The sequence below is a fragment of the Torulaspora delbrueckii genome, chromosome 5 (assembly GCF_000243375.1).
Source record: "Torulaspora delbrueckii CBS 1146 chromosome 5, complete genome".
NCBI lineage: Eukaryota > Fungi > Ascomycota > Saccharomycetes > Saccharomycetales > Saccharomycetaceae > Torulaspora > Torulaspora delbrueckii.
The window spans coordinates 700,603-726,675 of record NC_016505.1 but is presented as its reverse complement, the minus strand read 5'-3'; the positions used below and the strand labels follow the sequence as shown (position 1 = coordinate 726,675).

The window sequence follows — 26,073 nt, the reverse complement described above, 5'->3', positions numbered from 1 at the left end:
AAATTATATAGAGTTTAAACTATACGCTCATGAACATTATCTCGTAATTCGATTCGTCCTCTTCGCTTAAAGTTATAAGGTCACCACTTCGAAGTTGAACGTACCTAGCACTGGGTAATTTCAATCCATTTAACGAGGTACCATTCGAAGACTCTAGATCAATCACATATACCAATAATTTCCCACCAATTTCACGGAACTGAATTGCGCAATGTTGTTTTGAACATGTCTCTTCAGGAATCCCAATGTCTGCCACAACAACTTCTTTCTCTTGCTCATTAAGACTTCTTCCAAGCTCACGCCCAAGTATATAACTGCTTCTACTTCCCAAATCGTATTCCTTTAGAGGTGTTTTAACACCACGTTTGTAAACCACTGCTTGAAAAAGGTTTCTTTGATTTAATGGTACGTTGTACTTGTCCCAAAACTGTTCGGGAGATCGTGCATCACTGGGCTCTACGTGTTTTAGTAGAATCCCTTCCTTATTGTGAGATCCTAGTTCCAGTAAACCTGACGGTTCAAAGATAGGCAAAATCACTCTCGGCAGTGGCTGTTTTGCCTTCTTGTATCCACCATCATATGTTCCAAATGTTCTCTTGCGTCTAGCCTGCATTACCACAGGGCCAAAGTACACAATCGACAGCTGTTGTCGATAAATGCTTCAATACTGTGCGATGAGCTTGGTATTATCTTGGTTACGAGAGTCACGTGACTTTCTCCATATTATGATACTATCTGAAAAATTTTGGCAGCTCATCTCATCTCATCTCATCAATTAATCAAGAGTTTACTATAGCTATTGTCTCTGATTTGTTTCGTCGTAACTGTTGTGACTAAATATGGCAAAGACACACAAGTTGAGAACCTCTCAGCGGAAGGAAAACCGTAAGAAAGAGACCGAATATATTAAAGATTTGGAGAAACGAATTGATGAGTACGATGTTAAAAATTCCAAAGCTGTTTTATTCAGAGATCTTCCAATAAGTGACGCTACACTCAAAGGTTTAAAAGAAGCTGCCTTTGTTAAACTGACCGAGATTCAAAGAGAATCGATTCCCGTCTCTTTAAAAGGCCATGATCTACTTGGTGCTGCCAAGACCGGTTCAGGGAAGACTTTAGCATTCTTGATTCCAGTATTAGAAAAGCTATACCGTGAAAAATGGACTGAGTTCGACGGATTGGGAGCTCTGATCATTTCACCCACAAGAGAATTGGCAATGCAAATTTACGAAGTGCTGACCAAGATCGGTGGGCACACTTCCTTCTCTGCGGGTCTGGTTATCGGTGGTAAGGACGTCAAGTTTGAATTGGAGAGAATCTCTAGAATTAATATCCTTGTTGGAACTCCGGGAAGAATTTTGCAACATATGGATCAAGCGGTCGGGCTAAATGCTGACAATCTTCAAATGCTTGTCCTGGACGAAGCCGATAGATGTCTGGATATGGGTTTCAAGAAAACTTTGGATGCAATTGTGAGTAATTTACCACCTTCAAGACAAACTTTGCTGTTTTCAGCAACGCAATCGCAGTCCTTAGCTGACTTGGCAAGATTATCATTGACAGATTACAAATCGGTCGGTACGGCTGACACCGTTAACGGTGGTGACAGCGAAGTTTCTACTCCAGAGACTCTTCAACAATCTTACATCGTCGTCGAATTGGCAGACAAACTTGATACATTGTTCAGTTTTATCAAGACTCATCTTAAAAGTAAGATGATTGTGTTTCTTTCGAGTTCAAAACAGGTTCATTTCGTATATGAGACTTTCAGAAAGATGCAACCGGGTATATCGCTAATGCACTTGCATGGTAGACAGAAACAAACGGCACGTACAGAGACGCTAGACAAATTTAGCCGAGCTCAACAGGTTTGTCTGATCGCCACAGATGTTGTGGCTAGAGGTATAGATTTCCCTGCCGTGGACTGGGTCGTGCAAGTCGATTGTCCCGAGGATGTAGACACCTATATTCACAGAGTCGGTAGATCAGCACGTTACGGGAAGCAAGGTAAATCTCTGATCATGTTGACTCCTACAGAAGAAGAAGGCTTTTTGAAAAGATTAAAGGCAAGAAAAATCGAACCAAGCATGTTGACCATAAAACAATCAAAGAAAAAATCAATCAAACCACAACTACAGTCATTACTATTCAAAGACCCTGAGCTAAAATATTTGGGTCAAAAGGCGTTCATTTCTTATATCAGATCGATTTACATTCAAAAGGACAGAGAAGTTTTTAAGTTCGATGAGCTGCCAACAGAAGACTACGCTCTATCTTTAGGCTTACCAGGTGCTCCAAAAATCAAAATTAAAGGTATGAAGGCCATTGAGCGGGCAAAGACAATGAAGAACACGTCAAGACAACTCTTGTCCCTATCAAGAGCTAACGATGACGGTGAACAGGAAGAGAAAGCCAAAGAAGTTAGAACCAAATACGACAAGATGTTTGGACGTAAAAATCAGACTGTGTTAAGTGAGCACTATCTAAATATCACCAAATCCAAGGCCCAGGAAGATGAGGATGAAGACTTCATGATGGTTAAACGTCAAGATCACAAGTTGAACGAAGATGCGCTACCTGAGTTGTCTGTTCCTACTTCAAAGAGATCGCAGAAAAAGGCACTATCAAAGAAAGCTTCTCTCTCATCGAAGGGCAATGCCACTAAGATGGTATTTGATGACGAAGGTACTGCTCATCCAGTTTACGAACTCGAAGGTGAAGAAGAGTTTCACAAGAAGGGTACTGCTGAGAGCCAGCAGAAAGAGTTCTTAGAGAAAGAAGCAAAGGTGATGGCTGGAGTTGACACTGACGATAAGAAACTCGCCAAGGAAAAACGTCAAGAGAAGAAGAGGAAAAGACTTGAGGCCATGAGACGGGAGATGGAGGCCGAACTGGCAGAGGAGTATAGCGATGAGGGAGAGACCATCGTACAGCTGGGAACAGGTAACTTGAGTGACGACATGGAAGATGACTACGATTCTGATGAACGTCCAACTAAAAAATCAAAATCGACAAACTACAAGCGCGGCCCACTCGAGGATGAACACAGCGACGTTATTGAAGTTGAAGAGCCTGAAACTTTAGAAGATTTGGAATCGTTGACGGCAAGACTGATCCAAGGTTGATAGAGAATGCATTGTAATTGATATATAGACTCAGTAATGAATAGTCATCAAGCCAACTCGTAAATGGCGATACGCTATTAGTATGACTTTTCCTCATTAAACTATATCTAATTCAAAGTGATGAGCTCTGTGTCTCCAAGTCTGGTGAAAGGTCGTCAATGTTCCTTTAGTGTCCATGTCATCCAAGTTTGAGACACAATTACTTTTATCGAGACCGTATCTAACCAGGAAGCAACTTTTAAAGTTGCAAAGTAATACGATAACAGATCGTCGAACATATAATCAGAAAAAGATTGCCATCTACAAGTTTCTAAGTGATATTTGTATCCAACTTAAGTTCCCTCGAAGAACTCTAGAGACAGCGGTTTATTTCTATCAGAGGTATTATGTCTTCAATGCTTTTGAAACTGAATTATGTTATACTGTGGCAACGAGTTGTCTTCTATTAAGTTGCAAACAGGTAGAAACTATCAAAAAAGCCAATGAGATTTGCAGTGTGTCTCTGAGGTTACGAAGTGCCGGGAAAGTGACGCCAGATATTATTGATAACTTCAAAAAGAGAGTACTTCAGATAGAGCTTCGGATACTAGAGGCATGCGCCTTTGACTACAGAGTCAATAACTCGGTGCACATCGATGAATACGTGGTCAAAATGGGACGAGAGTTGAAACTGGACTACCAGACCTGTCACTTGGCGTGGGTTATTGCATATGATGCTTTAAAATTGGAGACACTTCTCATCGTTCCGCAACATACCATTGCATTGGCTGTCCTGAAAACTGCCCATGAACTACTGCACTCAAGAGAAAGTTGGCCCAAGTTCAGATATAGCGCTTTCGAAACCGATGAATATTCTGTAAGCCAGGCATATTTCGATATCCTCAATTTCTTTATTAATTCCTTCAGCATATGTGATCTGCGAGAAAACCTTCCGGCTGGAGTCCCACCAGTAAGTATAGACACTTTTATTGAGTTGAAGAAGAATGCAGGCCATGAATTTGGACTTAAAGAGGCTTCTGATGATGCGATTGAAGCCGATGCATACTTAACTACACCAAGAGACTTTTCCATACGAGAGAGACGTTATGTTCTCTCCCCAAAATTGGTCGCTGACGAAGCTCAACAGAAAAACTTCAATAACCATCGTTAGATAGATTCAAGACATTTCTTCTCCAAGACTTACATACCTGTTCTTTCTCAATGGATCTGCTTCGATCAGTTGTTTTAGATATTCGTTAGTGTGCGACTCGATCGTAAGACCCATTTCTCTCTGAACTTTCTCGATCACTATCAAAATCTTCAGACACCAGTTATTTTGCTTCCCTGAGAATTCGAGATCATCCTGATTGATTACTCTAATGTTTTTCTCAAGATCTTGTAGTAGATTAATGTACTCTTCACGTTCAAGTGCGCTTAGCACCATCTCATTCTTGATGAACCAATTGATGTAGAACCAAACGGATTGATCCTCGGCGTCTGTAAAGATAGCATTGGTGATATAAGCGAATTCTTTCCTCATAAATTCTTTTTCATCAGAGATCTGCTTATTTGCAAACAATCTTGGAATGAGAACGGTTCTTTGATGCCATGCAGAGTAGTTCGAAATGTTCTTATTGATATTTTCGGTAACAAATTTTAGTTCTTCCTTATCCCTATTACAACCAGTGAATTTTTCAATCTTATCGAGAATAAGCCTTCGGTAATGCCAACCATGGAAGTTTCTGGCATCTAGCTGTAACAATTTACTTACCATAGCAAGTTCTCTCTCCCATACTTTTACTGATGACTTGCTATGATTTTCCAACGTCCATAATCTATGATTCCATATCCAGTAAACTTTAGGAAACATTTTCAATTGTGCCAAAGTGAACATCAGTTCACTGTCCCAAAACTCTTCGTCTAACGCAGTTTTCAAGTGAATCAGTATTTCCCTTCTATAGTTCCAAATGGCATTAAACTCGGGATTTGCCTGTAAGAGTCTTGTGGTATCCTTCAATGATTCAGGTGTATAACAGCACTGATCTCTCGATTTTAGAGCTTTGCTAGTTAGGTCTCTATAGACTGCTATCTTTCTCTCATCTTGGATCTTCTTTTGCTTTAACAGCTCTTGGGTCCATTGCTTCCTCTTGACACCATGCTAAACATATATGAGAGAAACAAGTTAGTACTCAAAAGTTTTAATGGCCTATGGAGTGCCCAATGATCCACATACCATTTTCCTAGAAGTTTTCTGCTGTTACTTTAAGTACTGTGTACCTAGTGCCTTGTGAGATTTACGCTTAAATCTGAAATAGATCACTTTGATCAGCGCGACCACACCATACACCAAGAGTGCTAAATGTCTCGATCCATCTCATTAAGAGGCTCTACAAGAACCATCACAGAGTTCTTCGAGTATAGCATCAATTCCATCCTGTACCAGCGCGGTGTATACCCTCACGATGATTTCACGTCTGCCAAGAAGTACGGTCTAACGTTGCTGAAGACCAGCGATGAGGAGTTAAGGGCCTACATACGAGTGATTCTACTGCAAGTGCACAAATGGCTGATAGGTAGGAAATGTAACAAGCTGGTCTTATGCATTGTGGATAAAGATGAGGGAGAAGTTGTTGAACGATGGGCATTCGATGTACATCACTATGGCAAAGATGGAAATACAAACGACGAGCAGGCTCACGAGCCCATAGATCCCAGTGAAACTCAGAACCAGATAAGAGCTCTTATCAGGCAAATTACGGCAAGTGTTACGTTTCTGCCTGACCTGGCGAATGAAGGGAACTTTACTTTCAATGTATTGGCCTACACCGATGCCGATGCTAAAGTACCTTTAGAATGGAGCGACTCAGAAAGTAAAACTATTAAAGAAGCCGAGACGGTCCAGTTTAAGACTTTTTCAACTGATGATCATAAAGTGACAGCGCAAGTTAGTTATAAACACTGAGTCCGCAGCCTATATATCTTACATAAAACAAATTTATATCCCTCCCCGATTAAAAAACCTTGAGCCTGATACTAAGCTCTTCACGTTAGCTACTGGTGATTTAGGTTGAGGATGAGGCGGTTGATCAGTTTGAATCTGCTGTCTAGAAGGTGTTCTTGAAGGCGTTCTTGAAGGTGTTCGAGATGGTGGTGACATCTTCAGATCATTCCTAATGAACCTGGCCCAGGCAGCATCAGATATACGCATCATATTGAACTGGAACTGCTGTAGTAGCTGGAAATTCCATTTAAAGACAAATGTATCTCTGGTCTTGTCATTCTCACCTTGTTCGTCAGAGTCGAAATCAAAAGCATTCCAATGCTGCTTCCAGATCGCCAAGTCCCATGGAACACCCTTCATGCTTAGAATGAATGCCCACACTGACGGGTTGCGGTTGTTGTTAGTCAATTTCTTGTAAGTCACAAAATAATCATCTGCAGAATCCAGCGGAGCCACTAGCAACTTCACAAATTCAAGAATGTTTTCTGAATTGTTATCTATGTGTTTTTGAACTCTCTTGTACGCACTGCTCTGGGAAGTATTGGTGATTTCAGAGACCGACTCCGGTAATGAATGAAGTGCTTGCTTCAGTAGCTCTAGGTCTAGCAGCAGTTGCTCACCTATGCTGATTACTCTCTTCGGATCAAACTTCCTTGGCACGCTCAAATTCGCGTAAGGAAGCGCTCGTTGTAATAGCCGGATTATGTGCCCAAGGAAGTCCTGTGTTATTTGCTCAATGACTTTATCCAGGAAATTCCAGCAATAGACCTCTCTATTGAACTGAGTCAATATTAACTCTAATGCAGGTTTTGAGCTCGAACTTTGAGCAGGGGAGAAACATAGGACATTTTTCAGAGTGTTCATGTATCGGCTGTAGTCTTCCACCACCACATGTGCCCAATCCATGTTATAAAATTCTTTCCATACGAATGTTAGATCCAGCTGTAGTACACGCTTCAGAAGTAGATTTGTTCCAGTGGCCGACAACTCGCCATATGTATCTTTGACAATGCTGAAAGCTTTACTGATCTCGTCAGTCTCTGTGCTAAATTCCTTCATTTTTTCCTCTAATTGATCTATAGTTGTTGAGCAATAATCAGCTGTGTTAATAAGAGCAACCGTATATTTGATGGTCTCTTCTTTGTCTTGAATCTCGACATTATCAGGCAGTAATAGCGGCCGCAAGACCTTGTTAGAATAAGTGGTAAGCCATTTGGTAAAGAAATTCGCAAGCGCTAACAGAATTTTCTCATCGGTCTTGTTATCAATGAGCTCAAAAGTTTGACTCAGAACTGCTCGATAGGTTCTGAAAAGATCGGCGCTTGATTGTATGATCAGTGAATTTCCGTTAGGGTCAAGTGGGCTACTACTCATATATGACAACATTTTCTCATTCATCATTTTTTCTTGGTGGGAAATCCACAAGGAAAGATATGGCTCGAAACATGCAGAAAGATTTGTTTGATCTAATTTTTTGGAGAATCTGATGTCGATGTATTTTTCGAAATCTAAAGTAGTTTGTAATGCACTCATGAACAGATCGATAGATGGGTTCTTGTCCTGTAATTCCTTTTTCAGTAGCATCTGCAGATCTCTTCTCGTCAGCCCATAGAAAGAACTTGTTAATCTCAAGGGCATCTCCCATTCTTGCGGGAAAAACCTTGCAAACGAAGAATTAAAATTGTTCAGCACTTTCTTGAAGAAGATGTATCTTCTAGATAGGTTTTCTAAAGAGCCTGCTTCATCGTCAACCCGGAAGATTTCGCCAATTTCGTACAACATTTTGTTGATACACCAGTCAATCGTCTGTGATTTCCCGCTTGTGTCTGAATCAAGCAAATCGCTTGCTCCAACTCGAAGCTCCTCTTCAAGAGTATCTCCCTCAGGTACTTTGCCACCTAGGGCCTTCCCGTAACTACGCCGTATACTGTCAAAAGTATCCATTCGCAGTCTCGAGATCGCAGTTAAGAGCTTGTTTATTTCATCCACAGATTTGTACGGTTTGAATGTGCTCTCAGCCAAGGAGCACATAATCTTGAAAGATGAAGATGCTTCTTTATATGAACTGTTGGCCAGTAGTGTCTTGCTTCTAACGTAGCTATCAGTCATGATCTTTAAATTCTGAAAAAGGGTCACACATTGCGTGAGATTTCTCTTAGCATTATCCAGGTGAGAAATACCCTCAGTTAGTTGTGATATGGTCGACTGCGTTGAGAATGCGAAAGATTTTGTCTCTCCAATTGTCTCAAAGATCTTATTGAAATCGAACGAGGTTTCTTCAACGTTTTCTTGAGAACTTTCCTCTAGATCTCTGTCCTTTTGGATCTCAGATTCTAGTCGTAACTTATAATTTCTAGAGGCTTTTATAAGGTTATCAATATCGTTAAGGGAATCCTTCGCTGAAAGAATCGTTGTGATATCCTCTAATGGGTTATAATCCAACGTGCTTGAAATCATCCCACCGCACCCAGTTGCTAATATAAGTCTTGTGCAAAAGTAATATCTATTGAGTTCAATTGAACCCCAGTGTTATTATTTAATGACTTTGATGTATCTAAATGAAAGATATTATGTTAATAGAGCATTAAAAAATTGAGTGCTCCAGGGGAGGTTCGAACTCTCGACCTTCAGATTATGAGACTGACGCTCTTCCGACTGAGCTACTGAAGCAGGTTAATGTTGATTTTTAATAGGTGAAAAAGACACTAGACCTGGCCATAAAGTCACCGACTCACCCTCAGAAACGGTACAGAAGGATACTACAGAAATACTGGGCCATCGAATAAGGTTGAGCCATTCCATTAGTGCCATTAAAGTCTGCTCCTCGCACTCTCATTATTTTTATTCACTAAGCTTAAAATTTTCCAAAAAGGTGGCAAAAATCATAGAAAGCGAATAAAGAAAACTCGACTAACCAGGTCATCGACACACGTTGAGAGGTTAAAGTTACCAGCATTTGCCAATGTCGCTGAAATTGCCCCAGAATCCCAACAGCGGATTGTTCAAGCAAGGATATAACAGTTATTCCAATGCCGATGGACAGATCAATAAGTCTATTACTGCGATTCGCGAAATTCACCAGATGTGTCTCACTTCAATGGGTCCCTGTGGTAGAAACAAAGTCATTGTGAACCATTTAGGTAAAATCATTGTCACAAATGATGCTGCCACTATGCTTAGAGAGTTGGACATTGTTCACCCAGCCGTGAAGGTTTTGGTGATGGCTACAGAGCAGCAGAAAATTGATATGGGTGATAACACCAACTTTGTAATGATTCTCGCTGGTGAGCTTTTGATGGTGTGTGAGAAGCTAATCGCATTGGGCTTATCAGCTGTGGAGATTATCCAGGGTTACAATATGGCCAAGGATTTCACTTTAAAAGAACTAGACAATTTGGTCGTAGGTGAAATTACCAAGAAGAATGATAAAGAGGAACTTATCAAAGTGATCAAGCCAGTGATATCTTCTAAGAAGTTTGGCTTCGAAGACTTGTTGAGCAAATTGGTGGCTGAAGCAGTCTCTCATGTTTTGCCTGCATCCGAATCTAAATCTCCATTTTTTAATGTAGACTCCATCAGAGTTGTCAAGATAATGGGTGGCTCTTTATTCAACTCAACCGTTGTTAAAGGTATGGTTTTCAACCGTGAACCCGAGGGTCATATAAAGTCATTGGCAGAAGGCGTCAAGCATAAAGTTGCTGTGTTCACTTGCCCTATCGACATTGCCAATACGGAAACCAAGGGAACGGTGCTCTTGCACAATGCACAAGAAATGCTAGACTTTTCAAAAGGTGAAGAACAACAAATCGATAGTATGATCAAGGAGATCGCCGATATGGGGGTTTCGTGTGTCATTGCGGGTGCAGGTGTCGGCGAACTGGCATTGCATTATTTGAACAGACACAAAATTCTTGTGCTAAAGGTTCCAAGTAAGTTCGAATTGAGAAGAATATGCAGAGTTTGTGGTGCTACTCCTTTGCCTCGTCTGGGAGCTCCTACTCCAGAAGAGATCGGTATTGTCGAAACTGTGAAGACCATGGAGATCGGAGGTGATAGAGTTACTGTCTTTAAACAGGAATCGGATGAGATCACAAGAACTGCCACCATTGTATTAAGAGGAGCCACTCAGAATAACTTGGACGACATCGAGAGAGCTATTGACGATGGTGTTGCTGCTATCAAGGGGTTGATGAAACCTGCTGGGGGGAAATTACTAGCTGGTGCTGGTGCCACAGAGATTGAACTTGTTTCCAGAATTACCAAGTATGGTGATAAGACTCCAGGTCTTCTACAACTCGCCATCAAACAATTCGCAATTGCATTCGAAGTGGTCCCACGTACGCTTGCCGAAACAGCGGGTCTCGATGTTAACGAAGTTTTGCCTAACTTGTACGCTGCTCACACTGTCATCAACGAAGAAGAAGCATCTTCCGATAAAGATGGTCTATTCAAGGGTATCGATATTACAAATGAGACCCCAGAGGGTGTCAAGGATATCAGAGAAGATGGTATCTACGATATGCTTGCTGCCAAGAAATTCGCCATCAACGTCGCCACTGAAGCAGCAACAACAGTGCTGTCAACAGACCAAATTATTATGGCCAAGAGAGCTGGTGGTCCAGCACCACCCCCACAGGGCCCAAGACCCGGCAATTGGGATCAAGACGATTAGTTTAAGTCCATTCAGTATATATAAATATCATCCACTGTATAATAAGTTCACGTGACTCTTCACTGATATTATTCTTATAAAAACTTTTCAAATTAAGCGATGAGCATCGAGATTGAATCAAAGTCTACAGTTTCTTAAAGCTTCTGTAGATCACCAATCGTCCTAAGGCTATTATCTAAAGTTTTCAATGGCTAAAGTTAGAGGAAGAAAGCATATAAAAAAAATCCTAAAGGACGAATTCCAACCTGTGGAGCATGAGACCCATGAAGATGTACAAGAGTTCCCTGCCGAGACAAGTACTGGAAGTTCTGATCCACAGATGTTTTTTGGTATCCTTGATAGAGATGAACTAGAATATTTCAAGCAAACTGAGGCAACTCTAGCGATGGATGCATTTGAGTCCCCAGAAGAAAAAGGCCATTTTGTCACCAGAGTATTTGAGGAGTTTCAAGGCAAGGAACTAAAATTGGTCACTTCACAAATATGTTCTAAGCTTGTGGAGCGTGTTATTTTGCATTGTACCGATGATCAGCTAAAATCTATTTTCGAATCATTCAACGGTTTCTTCTTCAATTTATCCTGTCATAAGTATGCATCTCATGTTCTTGAGACTTTGCTTGTTAGAAGTGCAGCCTTAGTGGAGAAAGAATTATTGACACCAACCTTTGATCAAACAGAGACTGATGACGGCAAAGTTCATGCAAGTATGGAAAACATGTTTCTTTTCATGCTTAATGAGTTGAAAAGTCATTTGATAGTCATGATTAAACAACAGTACGCATCACACGTTCTGCGATTACTCATCCTCATCCTATCTTCTAAGAAGCTACCTAAGACGACCATGAACAATTCAGCACTGCGTTCAAAGAAATCGAAAATCGCTCGTAAGATGATCGACATAAAGGATAATGGAGATTATGACAAGCTTTATCAGACGCCAGAATCGTTCAAGAAGGAGCTTCGTGAGATGGTGGGTGCATTATACCAAGATTTCTCTGGAAATGCCAAGACCAAGTCCGACATTAGCCCAACAAAAATTACTCAGTTCAGAGAGTACTGTGTCGACAAAGTTGCATCTCCAGTTATCCAACTTATAATACAAGTTGAAGGTATCTTTGACAGAGATCGTTCATTTTGGAGACTGGCTTTTAGCACTTCGGAAGAAAAAGATTCTAAAGAGGAATCATTTGTTGAATACCTATTGTCTGATCCCGTCGGTTCTCATTTCTTGGAGAATGTCATTGCACATGCTAGGTTGAAGTATGTCCAAAGACTTTACAATCTGTACATGAAGGAGAGAATTATCAAGTTAGCCAAGAGGGACTCTACTGCTGCATTTGTTATCAAGGTCCTATTAGAGACGTTAAAAAGTAAAGAAGTGAAGGAAATACTGGACGCGGTTATACCTGAGTTGAGTATGCTCCTAAACTCCAACATGGATTTTGGCACATCAATCATTGACGCAAGTATAAAGCAAGACAATTATCTGAGGGAACAGGTTATTGATCAACTATTGGAAAAGTACTACCCTAGAGAATCATCCAGCAAAAACATCTTGGAGTCATGTCTACAGTTGAATTCATCGACCCTCGGTAATACAAGAGACGATTGGCCGACAGCCGAAGAGAGAAGGAGATCTCTTTTCTTGGAAAAAATTATCGACTATGATGATAAGTTTCTGAATGCAACGATCGAGAGCATGCTTTCCCTTCCTGAACAAAGACTATTACAGATGTGTTTCCATGGTGTCTTTTCACATGTTGTTGAACATGTGTTGCAACCCAAGAGAGTTGACACTATCAAGAGGAAATTACTTCTGAATATATTGAGTAAAGATGCTGTCAATATGGCCTGTAACGCATACGGTTCACATATTATGGATAAACTTTGGGACTTCACAGCTAAACTGACTCTTTACAAAGAACGGATCGGTGCTGCTCTAGTGGAAGAGTCTGAGAAAGTTAAAAATAGTGTCTATGGTAGACAAGTATGGAAGAATTGGAAGCTGGAACTCTTCGTCAGAAAGAGATGGGACTGGAAGAAGTTGGTCAAGGAACAAGAGCTTGAGATTTTCCCAGACTCTAAGCCCCTACAACCAAAGGAACAGAAGAGCGGTTTCGAGAAGAAGCGCCATAGAGACCAGGATCAGAGAGAACCTGCTGCCAAGAGGTTGCATTGAATGAGTAGATTTGACAACATTTCGATATAATATATGTACTATAGAACAAAAGCACAAAGAGATTAAACTAATTGATATTGCAGGATTACAGTCATTACCATTTTGAAGTACCTCTTCTAACTTTGAGACCCAAGTAACGAGCAACATCATTAAAAATATCTTCTAATTGGTCTGAAGAGTATTTTTCCAACTCTTTCTTAACTTCTTCATCCTTCAATTCGCTAATGTGAAATTCTTCGACTTTGCCCTCCAAAAAGTTCTCAAAGTGTTCTTGCTCCTTCAAGCTAGGAGGCATCAATTCGTAGAACTTTGCTAGTCTAAACAATGCCACATTGGAGAGATTCTCAAAGTCGCCCAAGGAACGAGGGAATAAACCATCTCCAACAACTGGAATCTCAGCATCCGCATTTGGCAATGGAGACAGAAGATCCTTGGCATCAGTCTTACTATAGTTTACCAATCTCCTTATAGATCTCTCTTCAATAGTCTCCAACTGTCCTTGTAGTTCCCCAACCAATTGCACTAAATCTTCATTTGTAGCATAATCAGCGGATTCCAATTGAGCGACGCTCGACTTGGTCGCAGCTGGTTTACCAAACGAATTAACGTCAGATCTTTGCTTCGAAACTTGCAACTCCAGAACATTTTGACCAGTCTTCGAAATGATCAGACTTTGGCGTTTAACCAACTCTTGCAATTCTGCAACTTGCTGTTTTAGAAGATCCAATTCGTTAGACATTTGAGCACAGTTAGTTGGTACTATGACGCTTGATATGATCAATTGATGTGCTTTTGACTAGATCCCTTGTTTGACAGCCACTCTTATACTTATTGCCCTGGACCCCTACGAAAAAAGGTCACGTGAAAGGAAGGTATAATACAGGCCATAGTTAAAAGAAGATATTATAGAGTTCTAATAAGCTATTTCAAGTCGCTAGAATTCTATAGTCGTAGTCCGTTTAAGCTGTTTGTAATTTTTTTCACGTTTTGGTTGTTTCTTTCACGGTTTCTACGCTGCGATAGCTTACCTTTACTGACCTCGTCCGCCGCACGCTTTAATCTATCAATCTCTTCGTCCTTCTTCACCAGTTTACGGCCACCACTGTCAAGTTCGTAATTGTCGAGAAAATCGTCAAGCAAACTCTCGAAATCCGAACGTTCTTTACTCATATCGAAAGGCTGAGTTTCTTCTTCGTCTTCGAATTGTTCTTCCTCGTAGTTATCGTAACCAGATATTATCTGGTCGTATTTATCATCGAGAACAGTCATGGTCTCTGTGCGTGCAATTGCACTTGAGGTCATGGAGAAGCCCGAGACGTCAGACATGGCACCTTTCTTACGACGGTCTTTCTTACGCTTGGATGCTGATTTGTTCTTGGAATCAAAAGTCGGTAGATCACCTAGAGTATCCTGAACTTCGGGACTCACACTATCGAGCTCTTCCTGCGAGAATTCATCGTCTGTATTGATTGCTTGTGATTGCTCTTTTTGAAATCGTCTAACGTCTGCCTGTATATCGATATTCTTCAAATCTTCCAAGTTTTCAACTTTGGCGAAAGTCGCCATCTCTTCATGGTATTGTTGGTCTTCGTAGTCGCCCAAATTGTCAATATCCCATTCATCTGCTTTATCTTCGAACTCTTCACCTTGTGCTTCACCGCTGCCCAGCAACTCAGCAAACAGATCGTCTTCTTCATCCTCCGCAGACCTGGCCTCCTTCTTGGGTTTTTGTACCACGATATCATCGTTCACCACATATGCTTCATCTTCCAATGCTTCCAGCACTTCTCTAAGTGCTGGGTTCAAGTCTGGCCTGAACCCACTGATTTCTTCAGGGACATCCTGCTGGTGCAACAAATATTCTGGTTTGGCTACACCTCTTTGAAAAACGGATGCATTGGCTTCCTTTTCCACATATCCTGGTTCAACAAATAGATCATCCAGAGTCTTCTTCTTACTTTCATTCCTTTTTGCCGGTAGGAAGAACGAGTTGGCAGGATCGGCACCAATCGGTTTTAAATGCTGTGTGTAATCGTACTTGGAGTCATCGAAATTGATACCATAAATTGCAGCCTCACCAACATGGTCTCTAGCTCTAGAAGGTTTTTCTTCTAGTAAAGCGTTAGTTCTGGAGCTTGGTTTCTGACCTGGGGTATCCACTGGAACTAGTATATGTTCGTTTGCATCAGCATCATAGTACTGTGGATCGTCATGGGGCCTATGAACCACCACATATTTTTGAGCGTTCTTCTTGCTAAACCTCTTTGACATACTAAAGACACACTTAAACAACGGTTACTTGACTAGTAGTCATCAGTAGCTCATCGCATCTCATCTCTTTATATTATCGAAATTTTTCACTCGCCTGGGACGAATGATGAAAAAATGTAATATCGATTGAAATTAAAGCTGAGCTTGAAATGCGATGATCTGAAAGGTACTCATCGTGATATCTGTGCTATTAATTCATGTTCATATTGAGTAAAATAAATGATCTGGTTAGAATCTCGCCAGATCAATTTCATCGAGATACAGCGTCCGCTGTGACTCACCAATTGAATAACAAGTTTGCCAATAAGGTTATTCCTCATGTTGGGTTGTGCATTACGATTTATGATCTATTGGAAGTCGATGAAGGTCAATTAAAACCAGGGGATGGCGCTTCTTACATTTATGTGACATTTAGGGCACTTGTGTTCAAACCGTTTGCAGGTGAAGTGCTGACAGGTTGGATCTCGAAATGTACAGCTGAAGGTATCAAAGTTTCTCTAATGGGGGTGTTCGAGGATATATTCCTGCCCAAAAAAATGCTTTTCGAAGGTTGTTTGTATTCGCCAGACGATAGTGCCTGGGTATGGCCAATGGACGAAGAGACCAAGCTATATTTCGATGTTAACGAGAAGATAAGATTTAGAGTGGAGCAAGAGGTGTTTGTGGATGTGAAACCTAAATCGCCCAAAGAAAGGGAACTAGAAGAACAAGCCGAACAACAGCAGAAGGAAGAAGGTTTACCAGTGAACATCGTTACAAAACCACCTGCATATGCGATCTTGGGTAGCTGTCAAACTGACGGTATGGGGGTCGTAGGATGGTGGGAGTAATCGCTTGATTACGTTGCATTGCATCAATATGTACTATATTAATAAAAAATTCAATAGGATAAATGAACGATAACTGTTCTCATGATATGACTTTAAGTTGTGTGGCTTATAAACATCAGTTATATTGCATGTAACGAGAAGTAGAGCTAAACTTCTTATAACCGTTGATAACCTTTTCAACAGCTTTCAAGAAATCTTTCTCGGTGGCAACTTTCCTCCTAGCTCTAATGGCAAACATACCTGCTTCTGTACAAACCGATCTCAATTCTGCACCAGTAGAGTTCGGGCATAGTCTTGAAATAAGTTCCCATCTAATTCCTCTCTCTACACTCATTGATTTGGTGTGAATACGGAAAATATTTGCACGACCCTCCAAATCAGGCAATGAAAATTCCACTTTACGATCAATTCTACCTGGTCTTAGCAGTGCAGGATCCAATGTGTTAGGTCTATTAGTTGCGAACATGACTTTGATATTACCACGAGGGTCGAAACCATCCAATTGCGTAATAAGTTCCAGCATAGTTCTTTGCACCTCATTATCTCCACCAGCTCCATCATCAAAACGGGCACCACCAATGGCATCAATTTCATCGAAAAACACGATACATGCCTTCTTCGTTCTGGCCATCTCAAATAGTTCTCTCACCATTCTCGCACCTTCACCAACGTATTTCTGAACCAATTCTGAACCAATAACCCTAATGAAAGTCGCATCTGTTCTATTTGCCACTGCTCGAGCACACAAAGTTTTACCGGTACCGGGAGGTCCATACAGCAGTATACCTTTTGGTGGATCGATCCCCAGAGCGGCGAATCTCTCTGGCGATAGTAGTGGTAATTCAACCACTTCTCTTAGTTTTTCAATTTGCTCCTTACAACCACCCACATCACTATACGTAACGTCTGGCTTCTCTTCCACTGTCATCATTGTCACTGAAGGATCAATTCTTGGAGGCAAGGGCAACTCAATATGATACTTGGATCTATCAACACCGACTCTCATACCTTCTTCAATATCGGTTGGAGATACACGTTCACCCAGTCCTACCACAAACTTCGCGATTTGTTTTAAATTGATAACATACTTTGCATCCTCATCGTCATCACCTTCTTCTGTCTCACGAGGTTCATTAGAGTCTAACCCGTTTCTCGCAAGGGTTGCTGTATCCAGTCCATCTTCGTTCCGACTCTCGCCTTCGCCATTACTTCTTATAATCTTAGTACAACGAGCTACTTGCAGGGGATGTTCTTCACTCAATCGTTGTCTATCACCCATTATATCCCAAAGGTGAGAAGGTGCTAAACCTGTATCACTCTCCTTCACCCCAGCTTTCTCCTTGATCCTATTCTCTATGTCCTTAAGATCCTTCTCAGTCTCTTTCAACTTTCCAGCGTAGGGAGCTGCACCATAAGTCTTCAACACTTGAATATCACCCTCTGTCAGCGGAGTGTTCTTTTCATCATTGCTCTTTTCCTTGTCTTCCTCAGCAGGAGCCTTGTACTTCTCCCAATCCTCCTTTGGTGGCATTATAAACTGTTGATAGGTACTAGAAAGAGTGATACTGGCCTTCTTGAGTAGTGTTCGATTCACTCGGTGGCAAATAGCCCTTTAATCGATGAAGAATAATACCAATATCTAGATCGCATTGGACGAAGACGCAAGTATATACAATACTAGATATATTTACTAGTCCTAGGATCCCCACATGAGGATGCTTTGGTAGGTGTTATATAACATTATGATCACACCTACTGACGCGATGACCACATCTGTGACGAGTGAGATTTTGGAAGCGTTCTTGTCCTTGAACGCCTTGAAATGTAGTGCCGGTGGATAAATGTAGATTAATGGGACACAGGCGAATGATCCGACCAGTGAGACAAATTTGTCTAGATCGTTTGCACCGCCCCATGCTATTAGCGATGTTGCGATCACTATGGCACTGCGAAAGTAGTTTTTCAGCCATTTGATATGTGGGTTATGCTTGCCCGATGCATCTACTGGGAAAGTCCAGTTCTCGAGGATACGAATGGCAGGGAACAATTGTAACGGCGTGGATAAAAGGATTGCCAGAACATAAAGTAATTGGGCTGATTTGGTGAAGGGAGAATCCTGTGGGAAATTTAGTAGGACGACAGTTTCGACTTTCGAGCCAAAAGCCGAGTAACAGATTAGACCACTTGTGATAAAGACGAATGCAACCCCTGACATGACACCGAGTAAGCATTTATTGAAGTGTTGAGGCTTTTCCATAGACTCCTGGATTGGGATCAAGAGACCAATACCTTCAAAGGTGAAGATTGCAGTTCCAACGAATAGAGACCAATCTGACTTGTTAAACAGCTTCATCGAGCTTGTTGCAATACCATGTTTTATGATATAATACGATGGGTAGTAATAAACGTAGAGAAGACCGAGTAAGATGAAGAGATCTGCGACGAGGGTTGTACCACTTAATTTTGTAATATTTCTTGTAAAAGACAATGGGATAAAAATCAACGTTTGTAATATGATGTAAGTGGCAAGACCAAAAGAGTCTGGTTTGACACCGAGAACGTTTTCACAAAATACTTTAAGATTAGTAGCCGTGAAGACGATATAGGCTGCAGAAAACCCAATCTGAGATAGTGCAATTGAGAGAAGGATCGAGAATTTCATCTTTGGACCAAAGAGTCTCAAACCAAGGTCACCATAACCATTAACACCGACTTTCTCCTTTGTTGAAATCAACGAAATAAAACAGAAGAATGATGCAACGGCACATACGAATAGACATACCACACTAAAAGCCCAGCCACCGTTATCAAAGGCCTTGGGCAAGAAAAGCACACCTGTACCGATAAACGATTTTAAGAGCAACAACACTGCTTTAAAAGTACTAGCTTTGTGACGTTCATGTTCCTTGGGGCCACGACGAGGTTGCAACAGTGATTCTTCGTCAGAAGCTGGTTCTTCATCATCTTCTTCTTCAAGGTCTTCACCTGCAAAATGTCCATACAAGGTCAAGAACTCGATAAAGTTTCGCGTAATGAAATTGGGAGGTGGAGCATCATCACCGTACCTCTGCTGATGCTTGTGCAACAAAAAAGATCTACGAAAGCCACCGGGAGCAGTGATTTCGTCGTGGGTCATGGAAGTCTGCGGCGGCAGTTCCAACTGATCATTTGTAGACTGATTGGTAGATGAGTGTATGGATTGTGCAGAGAAACTGATTGATCTCCTTCTTTGCGGCATAGGGATTCCGGAGTCTCCAGCGAGCGGTGAGCCCACTGGGTGTTCCTGTGTCCATTTGTAAAGGTCTCTGGTCATATCACCACTTTGCATTTGCAAAGGTTTTTGCCCCAGATGGCGGGCAACAATATCTACCACTTGTGGATCTGGTTTATTGATATCGACGTCATCGTTCGACCCATAAGGTCTAATTTGGTCATCCTCACGCAATGGAGGGTTCTTGAGTAAAGCAGTCGTACTGGGTCTTCTGCTACGCTTCCCGGAAGCACCGGACTGGGTTGTAGACAAGGGCGGACTCGACATGATTCGATAGAGTGTGTTGTACAGTCAGAGTTATTTTTTTTTTTTGGTTGTTAGGTTGTTGTAGTGATCTAATATAGTGAGTCGTTCATGTGCTTGGCAGTCGCCATATAGTCACGTGATCTCTCAGACTTTAACGATTGGAACTACTATAATGAAAAATTGGCTCAAATTCAATTCAGATTAGTATTTGTAGGAGCTAATATTGTTTTCTTACCTCTGCATTTCTTAGGTATTAAACGTATGCTTAGAAGAGTTCCAGATTATCCTGATGCATTTGCAAGTTGAAACTACGTAGCATTTTTTTTTAAGTTGAGTTTTTATTGTTTAGGTGATGCTCGAACGCTTTCACAAGACAGTGCGCAACATATGCCAAGTAAAAAAATACATATATTTTCCGATTGAGCGAATGGTATCATTTTAAAATCGGCAAGCTAATCTAATAGAACCACCATTATAATTCATTTCAAATAAATTATGGTTATAATTTCCGTACCGATGCGTAGAATGTAAATCCTATTTCCAGAACACAACAGTACAATTAAACTACAAAACAATCATCTCTAGCTTTTGGGTGCTCCGTGATGCCGATACAAAGCTACCTCCACCACTCCGAGTCACAAACACTCGATAGCTTATAGAGAACAATAGCGACGCGTCACGCGTGACGCGTCAAGTGTAAATCCCGAAAATGCCCGACTCGCGAATGACGCTGCGTGGCACCATGGCAGAATGGAGAAACGGACCTGGAGTGCTTAGTAAGAGGTCGGCATGGATCACGTGACTACACTCACGAACATCTCCTTCAGTCATTAGAGCAGTCCACCAGCACAGTGCCAGTGCCAGTAACACCATTAAAGCATTGACGCGATTCCGGATAAAATCACGTGACCGCCTCTTGGGTTTCCCCCGTCTTCGGACCCGCTTCTCACTCGCCCTCTCCGCGCGGCAAATCGCTTCCTCCAATTCCTCCCCCCGTTATATAACCATCATAAACTCATCAACTACTGCCATCAGGCACTCTCAACATACCAATATACTCGCTTATCATCCATCCTCTTCGCTTCCTACCCCCCATGTTGTCCATCAGGAACAGTGCTTCCGCCTATTCCAGACTTACATTGGCCGCTAGAAGATCTCTGCACTGTACTTCCGCCCGTTGGCAAGTTCAAGGTGATGTCCAGGGCGATGCCAACCCTCTACAGGGCTCAAAATACCACGTTGTGGACCACGAGTACGATTGTGTTGTTGTAGGTGCAGGTGGTGCGGGTTTGAGAGCTGCTTTTGGGCTCGCAGAAGCTGGTTATAAGACCGCTTGTATTTCCAAGCTTTTCCCCACCAGATCCCACACCGTGGCTGCCCAGGGTGGTATTAATGCAGCTTTGGGTAACATGCACAAGGATGACTGGCAATGGCATATGTACGATACCGTCAAGGGTTCGGATTGGCTTGGAGACCAGGATTCTATCCACTATATGACTAGAGAAGCACCAAAGTCTATTATCGAATTGGAACATTTCGGTGTGCCTTTCTCCCGTACCGAATCAGGCAGAATTTACCAGAGAGCATTCGGTGGTCAGTCCAAGGAGTACGGTAAAGGTGGTCAGGCGTACCGTACTTGTGCTGTCGCAGACAGAACGGGCCATGCGCTATTGCATACGCTTTATGGGCAGGCTCTAAGACACAATACGCATTTCTTCATCGAGTACTTCGCTATGGATCTTTTGACCCATAACGGTGAAGTGGTGGGTGTTATCGCGTACAACCAGGAAGATGGTACTATTCACAGATTCCGTGCTCATAAGACTATTATTGCTACCGGTGGGTACGGTAGAACCTACTTCTCCTGTACTTCCGCGCATACTTGTACTGGTGACGGTAATGCGATGGTTTCGCGTGCAGGTTTCCCATTGCAAGATCTTGAATTTGTTCAATTCCATCCTTCTGGTATCTACGGTTCAGGTTGTCTGATCACCGAAGGTGCTCGTGGTGAAGGTGGATTCCTTGTTAATAGTGAAGGTGAAAGATTCATGGAACGTTATGCTCCAACGGCTAAGGATTTGGCCTGTAGAGATGTCGTGTCACGTGCCATTACCATGGAGATCAAAGAAGGCCGTGGTGTAGGTAAGGAGAAGGACCATATCTATTTGCAACTATCTCATTTGCCTCCAGCTGTCTTGAAGGAACGTTTGCCTGGTATCTCTGAGACGGCTGCCATTTTCGCAGGTGTAGATGTTACAAAACAACCTATTCCAGTGCTACCAACTGTCCACTACAATATGGGTGGTGTTCCAACTAAATGGAACGGTGAAGCATTGACTATCGATGAAGATGGTAATGATAAAGTTATTCCAGGTTTGATGGCTTGTGGTGAAGCTGCATGTGTTTCCGTGCATGGTGCCAACAGATTGGGTGCTAACTCTTTGCTGGATTTGGTCGTCTTTGGTCGTGCTGTGGCTCATACCATCTCTGATACCCTGCAGCCAGGTTTACCACATAAACCATTGCCTGCTGACTTGGGTAAGGAGTCTATCGCTAACTTGGAGAAACTAAGAACCGCCGATGGTTCAAAACATACTTCTGAGATCAGATTGAACATGCAAAAAGCTATGCAAGCAGATGTTTCTGTTTTCAGAACTCAGCAGACTCTAGATGAAGGTGTCAAGAACATGGCTAAGATTGATTCCACTTTCAAGGATGTTAAGGTCTCAGATAGATCCATGATTTGGAACTCTGATTTGGTTGAAACTTTAGAATTACAAAACTTGTTGACAAACGCTACACAAACCGCTACTTCTGCCGCAGCAAGAAAGGAATCTCGTGGTGCTCATGCAAGAGAAGATTACCCAGAGAGAGATGACGAAAACTGGATGAAGCACACTCTATCATGGCAACAATCCACAGCAAGTCCTGTTACTTTGAAATACAGAAGTGTCATCGAAACTACATTGGACGAAAACGAATGTAAACCAATTCCACCTGCAGTGAGAGCTTACTAGATTAAGTTCCATTGTGTTATTTATTATTTATCATGTCTCTATAACAAATTATCTATTCACGCGAGATCCGATCATTCGCACTCATAGAACCACTCCATACCGATGCGTGTGGCGATACAAGGCTGCTGCCATGGTGAATTACACCAAGTGTTTCAGAGAGTAGCTGAATTGCACGCTGAAAACCCTATAGATCTTTTGCTAATCCTTGGTGATTTCCAAAGTATAAGGGATGAGAAGGATTTCCAATCCATTAGCATCCCACCAAAATACCAAAAATACGGAGATTTCAGGGATTATTACCACGATGATGAATTGAAACCATCTGTGTTGACTTTGTTCATCGGTGGGAACCACGAATCCATGCGGCACTTGATGCTTTTGCCCCATGGAGGGTATGCCGCTCGAGATATCTACTACTTGGGTTACTCCAACGTCATATGGTACCGTGGATTGAGGATAGGTTCTTTAAGTGGTATTTGGAAGAAGTGGGACTTTCACAAAGATAGACCTAGCTGGGAAACTCTGGAATCGGGGCAATGGTCTTCCAAGGTACGTGAATTATACCATGTCAGGAGTTCCGACACGAAACCGCTGTTCATGTTGAATGGCCCACTAGATATCATGATGAGTCACGACTGGCCCAACGAGGTGGTATATCATGGCAATACGCAGGATTTACTCAAGTGGAAACCTTTTTTCAAGAAAGATATTCAAACGCATCAGTTGGGGAATCCAATCAGCTGGAAACTATTAACGCATTTGAAACCTAAATGGTGGTTTAGTGCACATTTACATGTCAAATATAAAGCAATTGTGAAGCACAATAAGAGGAAGAAGAAGAACCAAGATGAAGTTGATTTGGATTTGTCAAGTGAAGATGAGCGTGATGATTTAGAAACTGTTTTCTTGGCACTTGACAAGTGCCTACCGAGAAGGCAATGGCTCGAAATCATTGACATTGAGCCAGACACTACGCATCCATCTTTCAAAAACAAGGACACATTATACTGGGACCCTGAATTTATCTCAAATCTACAAACCGTCGCTGACCAAAACTCTATTCCGAAGGTCAAAGATGCAATAGACTGGGACCAATACCAAATACCTCAATACGTTCCCGGCATCCAACGACAAGAGACTGAACAAACTTCTAATTACAATCATAAATTTTTCTCGAATATATATAATGCCTAATCGTCTAGAATTTGAAGACTTGGTCCTTGGAGAAACCAAGATCCTTCAAGATACCGACCAAATCACCTTGGTCCTTTGGAGAGACTTTTTCACCAGAGTAAGCCTTCATGAATGGTGGTGGACCACAAACAAAGACGTGGGTTTTTTCAGATGGCTTTGGAGCGTGTTGCTCCAAGAACTCCTTAGTGATAAATCCCTTCTCACCTTGGAAACCATCATCAGCCTTATCAACGAAGTAGGTAATCTTCAACTTGTCAGGGTGCTTCTTTTGCAAATCATCCAATTCCGTCTTCAACAAGATATCCTGTGGAGTCTTGTTACCGTAGAACAAGTTGATCTTAGTCTTTTCGTTAGGGTTTTCGGACAAGTGGTGAACCAATTGGTACAATGGGTTGATACCAGTACCAGCACCCAATAAGGTAATAGAATCAAAGGAGTTTTCTTCCCATTGCCATTTAGGGTTTGGACCCTTGAACAACACGGTATCGGAAGGTTTCAAGTTCCAGAAATGAGAAGACATCTTACCGTCTGGATAATGTTTAATGACCAATTGGAAAGAGCCCTTTCTGGCCAAATCACTCACGGGGGTGTATGGTCTGACAACATTGCTACCCTTTGGAGTCACAAACTTGGCCATCAAGGCAGAGCACAGAGTTAGCCCCAGCTCAGAGTCCTCACCGGGCAAGTCAAATGTATATCTCTTAGTATCGTGGGATAACTGTTCAACGTGAGACAATGGCAAATCTATCCATTTGTCATCACCAACAAAAACCTTGGAAGATTCGTTTTTCAATGGAGCTGCAATTCTAGTGGAATAGTAAGCAGAGCATGCGATAGCTGCACCACCAATTGCAAACGGTAGAAATTTGCTAGCGTTAGATCTAGTAATAGCACTGAACATCAGAGGCTTATAATTTCTTGTTAGACTGCTGTAACCACTTCTAAATACTGGAATGGATCTTATAAGTCTCGTATCCATCAGTTCTAATACTTATATAGGGAGGGACCTTCGAGATTTGACTAACTCGCGTGGAAAATTGAGCCTGAGCCAATCAGTAAGAAGATAATAAACTTTTGCTCAAGATTACCACCAGGTTAGTAATTCAGAGTACGATGGTCAACGTAACGACAGACTAAGCAACTTCGCAATGCTGTAACCTCCTTTGCTTTGCCATTGCGTTACTTTTAACGTACGAGACAACCCCTTGCAGAATCGCATGCTGTGGCTACTTAAGACGGTGGCTGGTAATTATTCAGCGATCCGAGTACAATCAAGAGTAAACGGTGTAAGATGTTGGGTAGATTGAGTCATTTGGAGTTGATCCAGTTAGCGCATAAGAGATGTGTGACACCTTTATCACCAAAATTTCACAAGGGCCAAAATGGTAGAGTTTGTATCATTGGAGGGTGTGAGGACTATACAGGAGCACCATACTTCAGTGCTCATGCGACAGCATTGATGGGTTGTGATATGACCCATGTTATCTGTGAGAAGGACGCTGCAACGGTAATCAAGTCATATTCGCCCAATTTGATGGTACACCCTTATTTGAGGATGGGTAAATTGGGCGAAATGCCCAAGATCAAGCCGCTGCTATCCAAAATGCATGTGTTAGTGATAGGCCCTGGTTTAGGAAGAGATGAGGGAATGCTCAAATCCGTCAAGGAGATTGTTAGGATCGTACTTGAAGAACACGACGGCATGATCCCAATAGTGTTCGATGCCGATTCGCTGTACCTGTTAACCCAGGATCAGGAAGTCAGAGACATGGTTCGTCGTTTCCCCAGTGGTAGAATAATTCTAACCCCCAATGTGGTCGAGTTCAAGAGGATCAAAGATGTCATAGGGGAAGACTCGGAATCTGTTGAAGCCGGAGCATACATAGCCAAGAAACTTAAGTGCATTGTTGTGGAGAAGGGCACAGAGGACAAGATTTTCTCACCAAAACCTTTCCAAGACAACAAGGATAAGTCCTGGCTAGTGAGTTCCGTCGAAGGTAGCAATAAGAGAGTAGGTGGACAAGGGGATACTTTAACCGGCACAATCGCCTGCATGCTGGCATTCAGTCGAGCCAGACACGATTTCAAATTATGTGGAGACGACAGCGATTCAAAGTTCGAATGGCTAGATTACGCCATGTTAAGTTGCTACGTCGGCTCTACTGTGACTCGTGAATGCGCAAAGCTAGCATTCACCGCCAAAAAGCGTGCAATGCAAACCTCCGACATGAACGATCGTGTCGGTGAAGTCTTCGACAAGCTATTCGGATAACATGAGGCCTCCACTA

The 26,073-nt window shown here is 42.0% G+C and overlaps 17 protein-coding genes and 1 non-coding gene across 18 annotated transcripts; 9 read left to right on the top strand and 9 right to left on the bottom strand.

Moving 5' to 3' along the window:
• Positions 1 to 19: 19 nt before the first annotated feature.
• Positions 20 to 613, bottom strand: PML1 (Pml1p; the record flags this gene model as incomplete). The annotated part of the gene is made up of 1 exon (XM_003681792.1): positions 20 to 613. One exon carries the CDS (start codon positions 611 to 613, stop codon positions 20 to 22), a length of 594 nt encoding a protein of 197 aa, XP_003681840.1.
• A 226-nt stretch (positions 614 to 839) lies between these two features.
• On the top strand, positions 840 to 3,125 carry HCA4 (RNA-dependent ATPase HCA4; the record flags this gene model as incomplete). The annotated part of the gene is made up of 1 exon (XM_003681791.1): positions 840 to 3,125. One exon carries the CDS (start codon positions 840 to 842, stop codon positions 3,123 to 3,125), a length of 2,286 nt encoding a protein of 761 aa, XP_003681839.1.
• Positions 3,126 to 3,300: 175 nt separating this feature from the next.
• CTK2 (Ctk2p) lies at positions 3,301 to 4,275 on the top strand (the record flags this gene model as incomplete). The annotated part of the gene is made up of 1 exon (XM_003681790.1): positions 3,301 to 4,275. One exon carries the CDS (start codon positions 3,301 to 3,303, stop codon positions 4,273 to 4,275), a length of 975 nt encoding a protein of 324 aa, XP_003681838.1.
• Positions 4,276 to 4,281: 6 nt separating this feature from the next.
• BET4 (Rab geranylgeranyltransferase BET4) lies at positions 4,282 to 5,340 on the bottom strand (the record flags this gene model as incomplete). The annotated part of the gene is made up of 2 exons (XM_003681789.1): positions 4,282 to 5,262; positions 5,338 to 5,340. The coding sequence occupies 2 exons, from the start codon at positions 5,338 to 5,340 to the stop codon at positions 4,282 to 4,284; spliced, it is 984 nt and encodes a 327-aa protein (XP_003681837.1).
• A 123-nt stretch (positions 5,341 to 5,463) lies between these two features.
• MAD2 (spindle checkpoint protein MAD2) lies at positions 5,464 to 6,066 on the top strand (the record flags this gene model as incomplete). Its single annotated transcript, XM_003681788.1, has 1 exon — positions 5,464 to 6,066. One exon carries the CDS (start codon positions 5,464 to 5,466, stop codon positions 6,064 to 6,066), a length of 603 nt encoding a protein of 200 aa, XP_003681836.1.
• A 33-nt stretch (positions 6,067 to 6,099) lies between these two features.
• VPS53 (Vps53p) lies at positions 6,100 to 8,562 on the bottom strand (the record flags this gene model as incomplete). The annotated part of the gene is made up of 1 exon (XM_003681787.1): positions 6,100 to 8,562. The coding sequence occupies one exon, from the start codon at positions 8,560 to 8,562 to the stop codon at positions 6,100 to 6,102; it is 2,463 nt and encodes an 820-aa protein (XP_003681835.1).
• A 140-nt stretch (positions 8,563 to 8,702) lies between these two features.
• On the bottom strand, positions 8,703 to 8,775 carry TDEL0Etrna5M. The gene has a single exon. It is a non-coding gene; the product is annotated as a tRNA-Met (tRNA).
• Positions 8,776 to 9,067: 292 nt separating this feature from the next.
• On the top strand, positions 9,068 to 10,777 carry CCT8 (chaperonin-containing T-complex subunit CCT8; the record flags this gene model as incomplete). Its single annotated transcript, XM_003681786.1, has 1 exon — positions 9,068 to 10,777. One exon carries the CDS (start codon positions 9,068 to 9,070, stop codon positions 10,775 to 10,777), a length of 1,710 nt encoding a protein of 569 aa, XP_003681834.1.
• Positions 10,778 to 10,964: 187 nt separating this feature from the next.
• Positions 10,965 to 12,956, top strand: NOP9 (RNA-binding RNA processing protein NOP9; the record flags this gene model as incomplete). Its single annotated transcript, XM_003681785.1, has 1 exon — positions 10,965 to 12,956. One exon carries the CDS (start codon positions 10,965 to 10,967, stop codon positions 12,954 to 12,956), a length of 1,992 nt encoding a protein of 663 aa, XP_003681833.1.
• A 94-nt stretch (positions 12,957 to 13,050) lies between these two features.
• On the bottom strand, positions 13,051 to 13,695 carry MRP8 (Mrp8p; the record flags this gene model as incomplete). The annotated part of the gene is made up of 1 exon (XM_003681784.1): positions 13,051 to 13,695. The coding sequence occupies one exon, from the start codon at positions 13,693 to 13,695 to the stop codon at positions 13,051 to 13,053; it is 645 nt and encodes a 214-aa protein (XP_003681832.1).
• A 203-nt stretch (positions 13,696 to 13,898) lies between these two features.
• LTV1 (ribosome biogenesis protein LTV1) lies at positions 13,899 to 15,227 on the bottom strand (the record flags this gene model as incomplete). The annotated part of the gene is made up of 1 exon (XM_003681783.1): positions 13,899 to 15,227. One exon carries the CDS (start codon positions 15,225 to 15,227, stop codon positions 13,899 to 13,901), a length of 1,329 nt encoding a protein of 442 aa, XP_003681831.1.
• A 197-nt stretch (positions 15,228 to 15,424) lies between these two features.
• Positions 15,425 to 16,057, top strand: RPC25 (DNA-directed RNA polymerase III subunit RPC25; the record flags this gene model as incomplete). The annotated part of the gene is made up of 1 exon (XM_003681782.1): positions 15,425 to 16,057. One exon carries the CDS (start codon positions 15,425 to 15,427, stop codon positions 16,055 to 16,057), a length of 633 nt encoding a protein of 210 aa, XP_003681830.1.
• A 115-nt stretch (positions 16,058 to 16,172) lies between these two features.
• Positions 16,173 to 17,588, bottom strand: RPT1 (proteasome regulatory particle base subunit RPT1; the record flags this gene model as incomplete). The annotated part of the gene is made up of 1 exon (XM_003681781.1): positions 16,173 to 17,588. The coding sequence occupies one exon, from the start codon at positions 17,586 to 17,588 to the stop codon at positions 16,173 to 16,175; it is 1,416 nt and encodes a 471-aa protein (XP_003681829.1).
• Positions 17,589 to 17,753: 165 nt separating this feature from the next.
• On the bottom strand, positions 17,754 to 19,595 carry AVT3 (Avt3p; the record flags this gene model as incomplete). Its single annotated transcript, XM_003681780.1, has 1 exon — positions 17,754 to 19,595. One exon carries the CDS (start codon positions 19,593 to 19,595, stop codon positions 17,754 to 17,756), a length of 1,842 nt encoding a protein of 613 aa, XP_003681828.1.
• Positions 19,596 to 20,668: 1,073 nt separating this feature from the next.
• SDH1 (succinate dehydrogenase flavoprotein subunit SDH1) lies at positions 20,669 to 22,591 on the top strand (the record flags this gene model as incomplete). The annotated part of the gene is made up of 1 exon (XM_003681779.1): positions 20,669 to 22,591. One exon carries the CDS (start codon positions 20,669 to 20,671, stop codon positions 22,589 to 22,591), a length of 1,923 nt encoding a protein of 640 aa, XP_003681827.1.
• A 102-nt stretch (positions 22,592 to 22,693) lies between these two features.
• On the top strand, positions 22,694 to 23,785 carry DBR1 (RNA lariat debranching enzyme; the record flags this gene model as incomplete). The annotated part of the gene is made up of 1 exon (XM_003681778.1): positions 22,694 to 23,785. The coding sequence occupies one exon, from the start codon at positions 22,694 to 22,696 to the stop codon at positions 23,783 to 23,785; it is 1,092 nt and encodes a 363-aa protein (XP_003681826.1).
• A 4-nt stretch (positions 23,786 to 23,789) lies between these two features.
• Positions 23,790 to 24,764, bottom strand: MCR1 (cytochrome-b5 reductase; the record flags this gene model as incomplete). The annotated part of the gene is made up of 1 exon (XM_003681777.1): positions 23,790 to 24,764. One exon carries the CDS (start codon positions 24,762 to 24,764, stop codon positions 23,790 to 23,792), a length of 975 nt encoding a protein of 324 aa, XP_003681825.1.
• A 312-nt stretch (positions 24,765 to 25,076) lies between these two features.
• Positions 25,077 to 26,057, top strand: NNR2 (NADHX dehydratase; the record flags this gene model as incomplete). The annotated part of the gene is made up of 1 exon (XM_003681776.1): positions 25,077 to 26,057. One exon carries the CDS (start codon positions 25,077 to 25,079, stop codon positions 26,055 to 26,057), a length of 981 nt encoding a protein of 326 aa, XP_003681824.1.
• Positions 26,058 to 26,073: the final 16 nt, after the last annotated feature.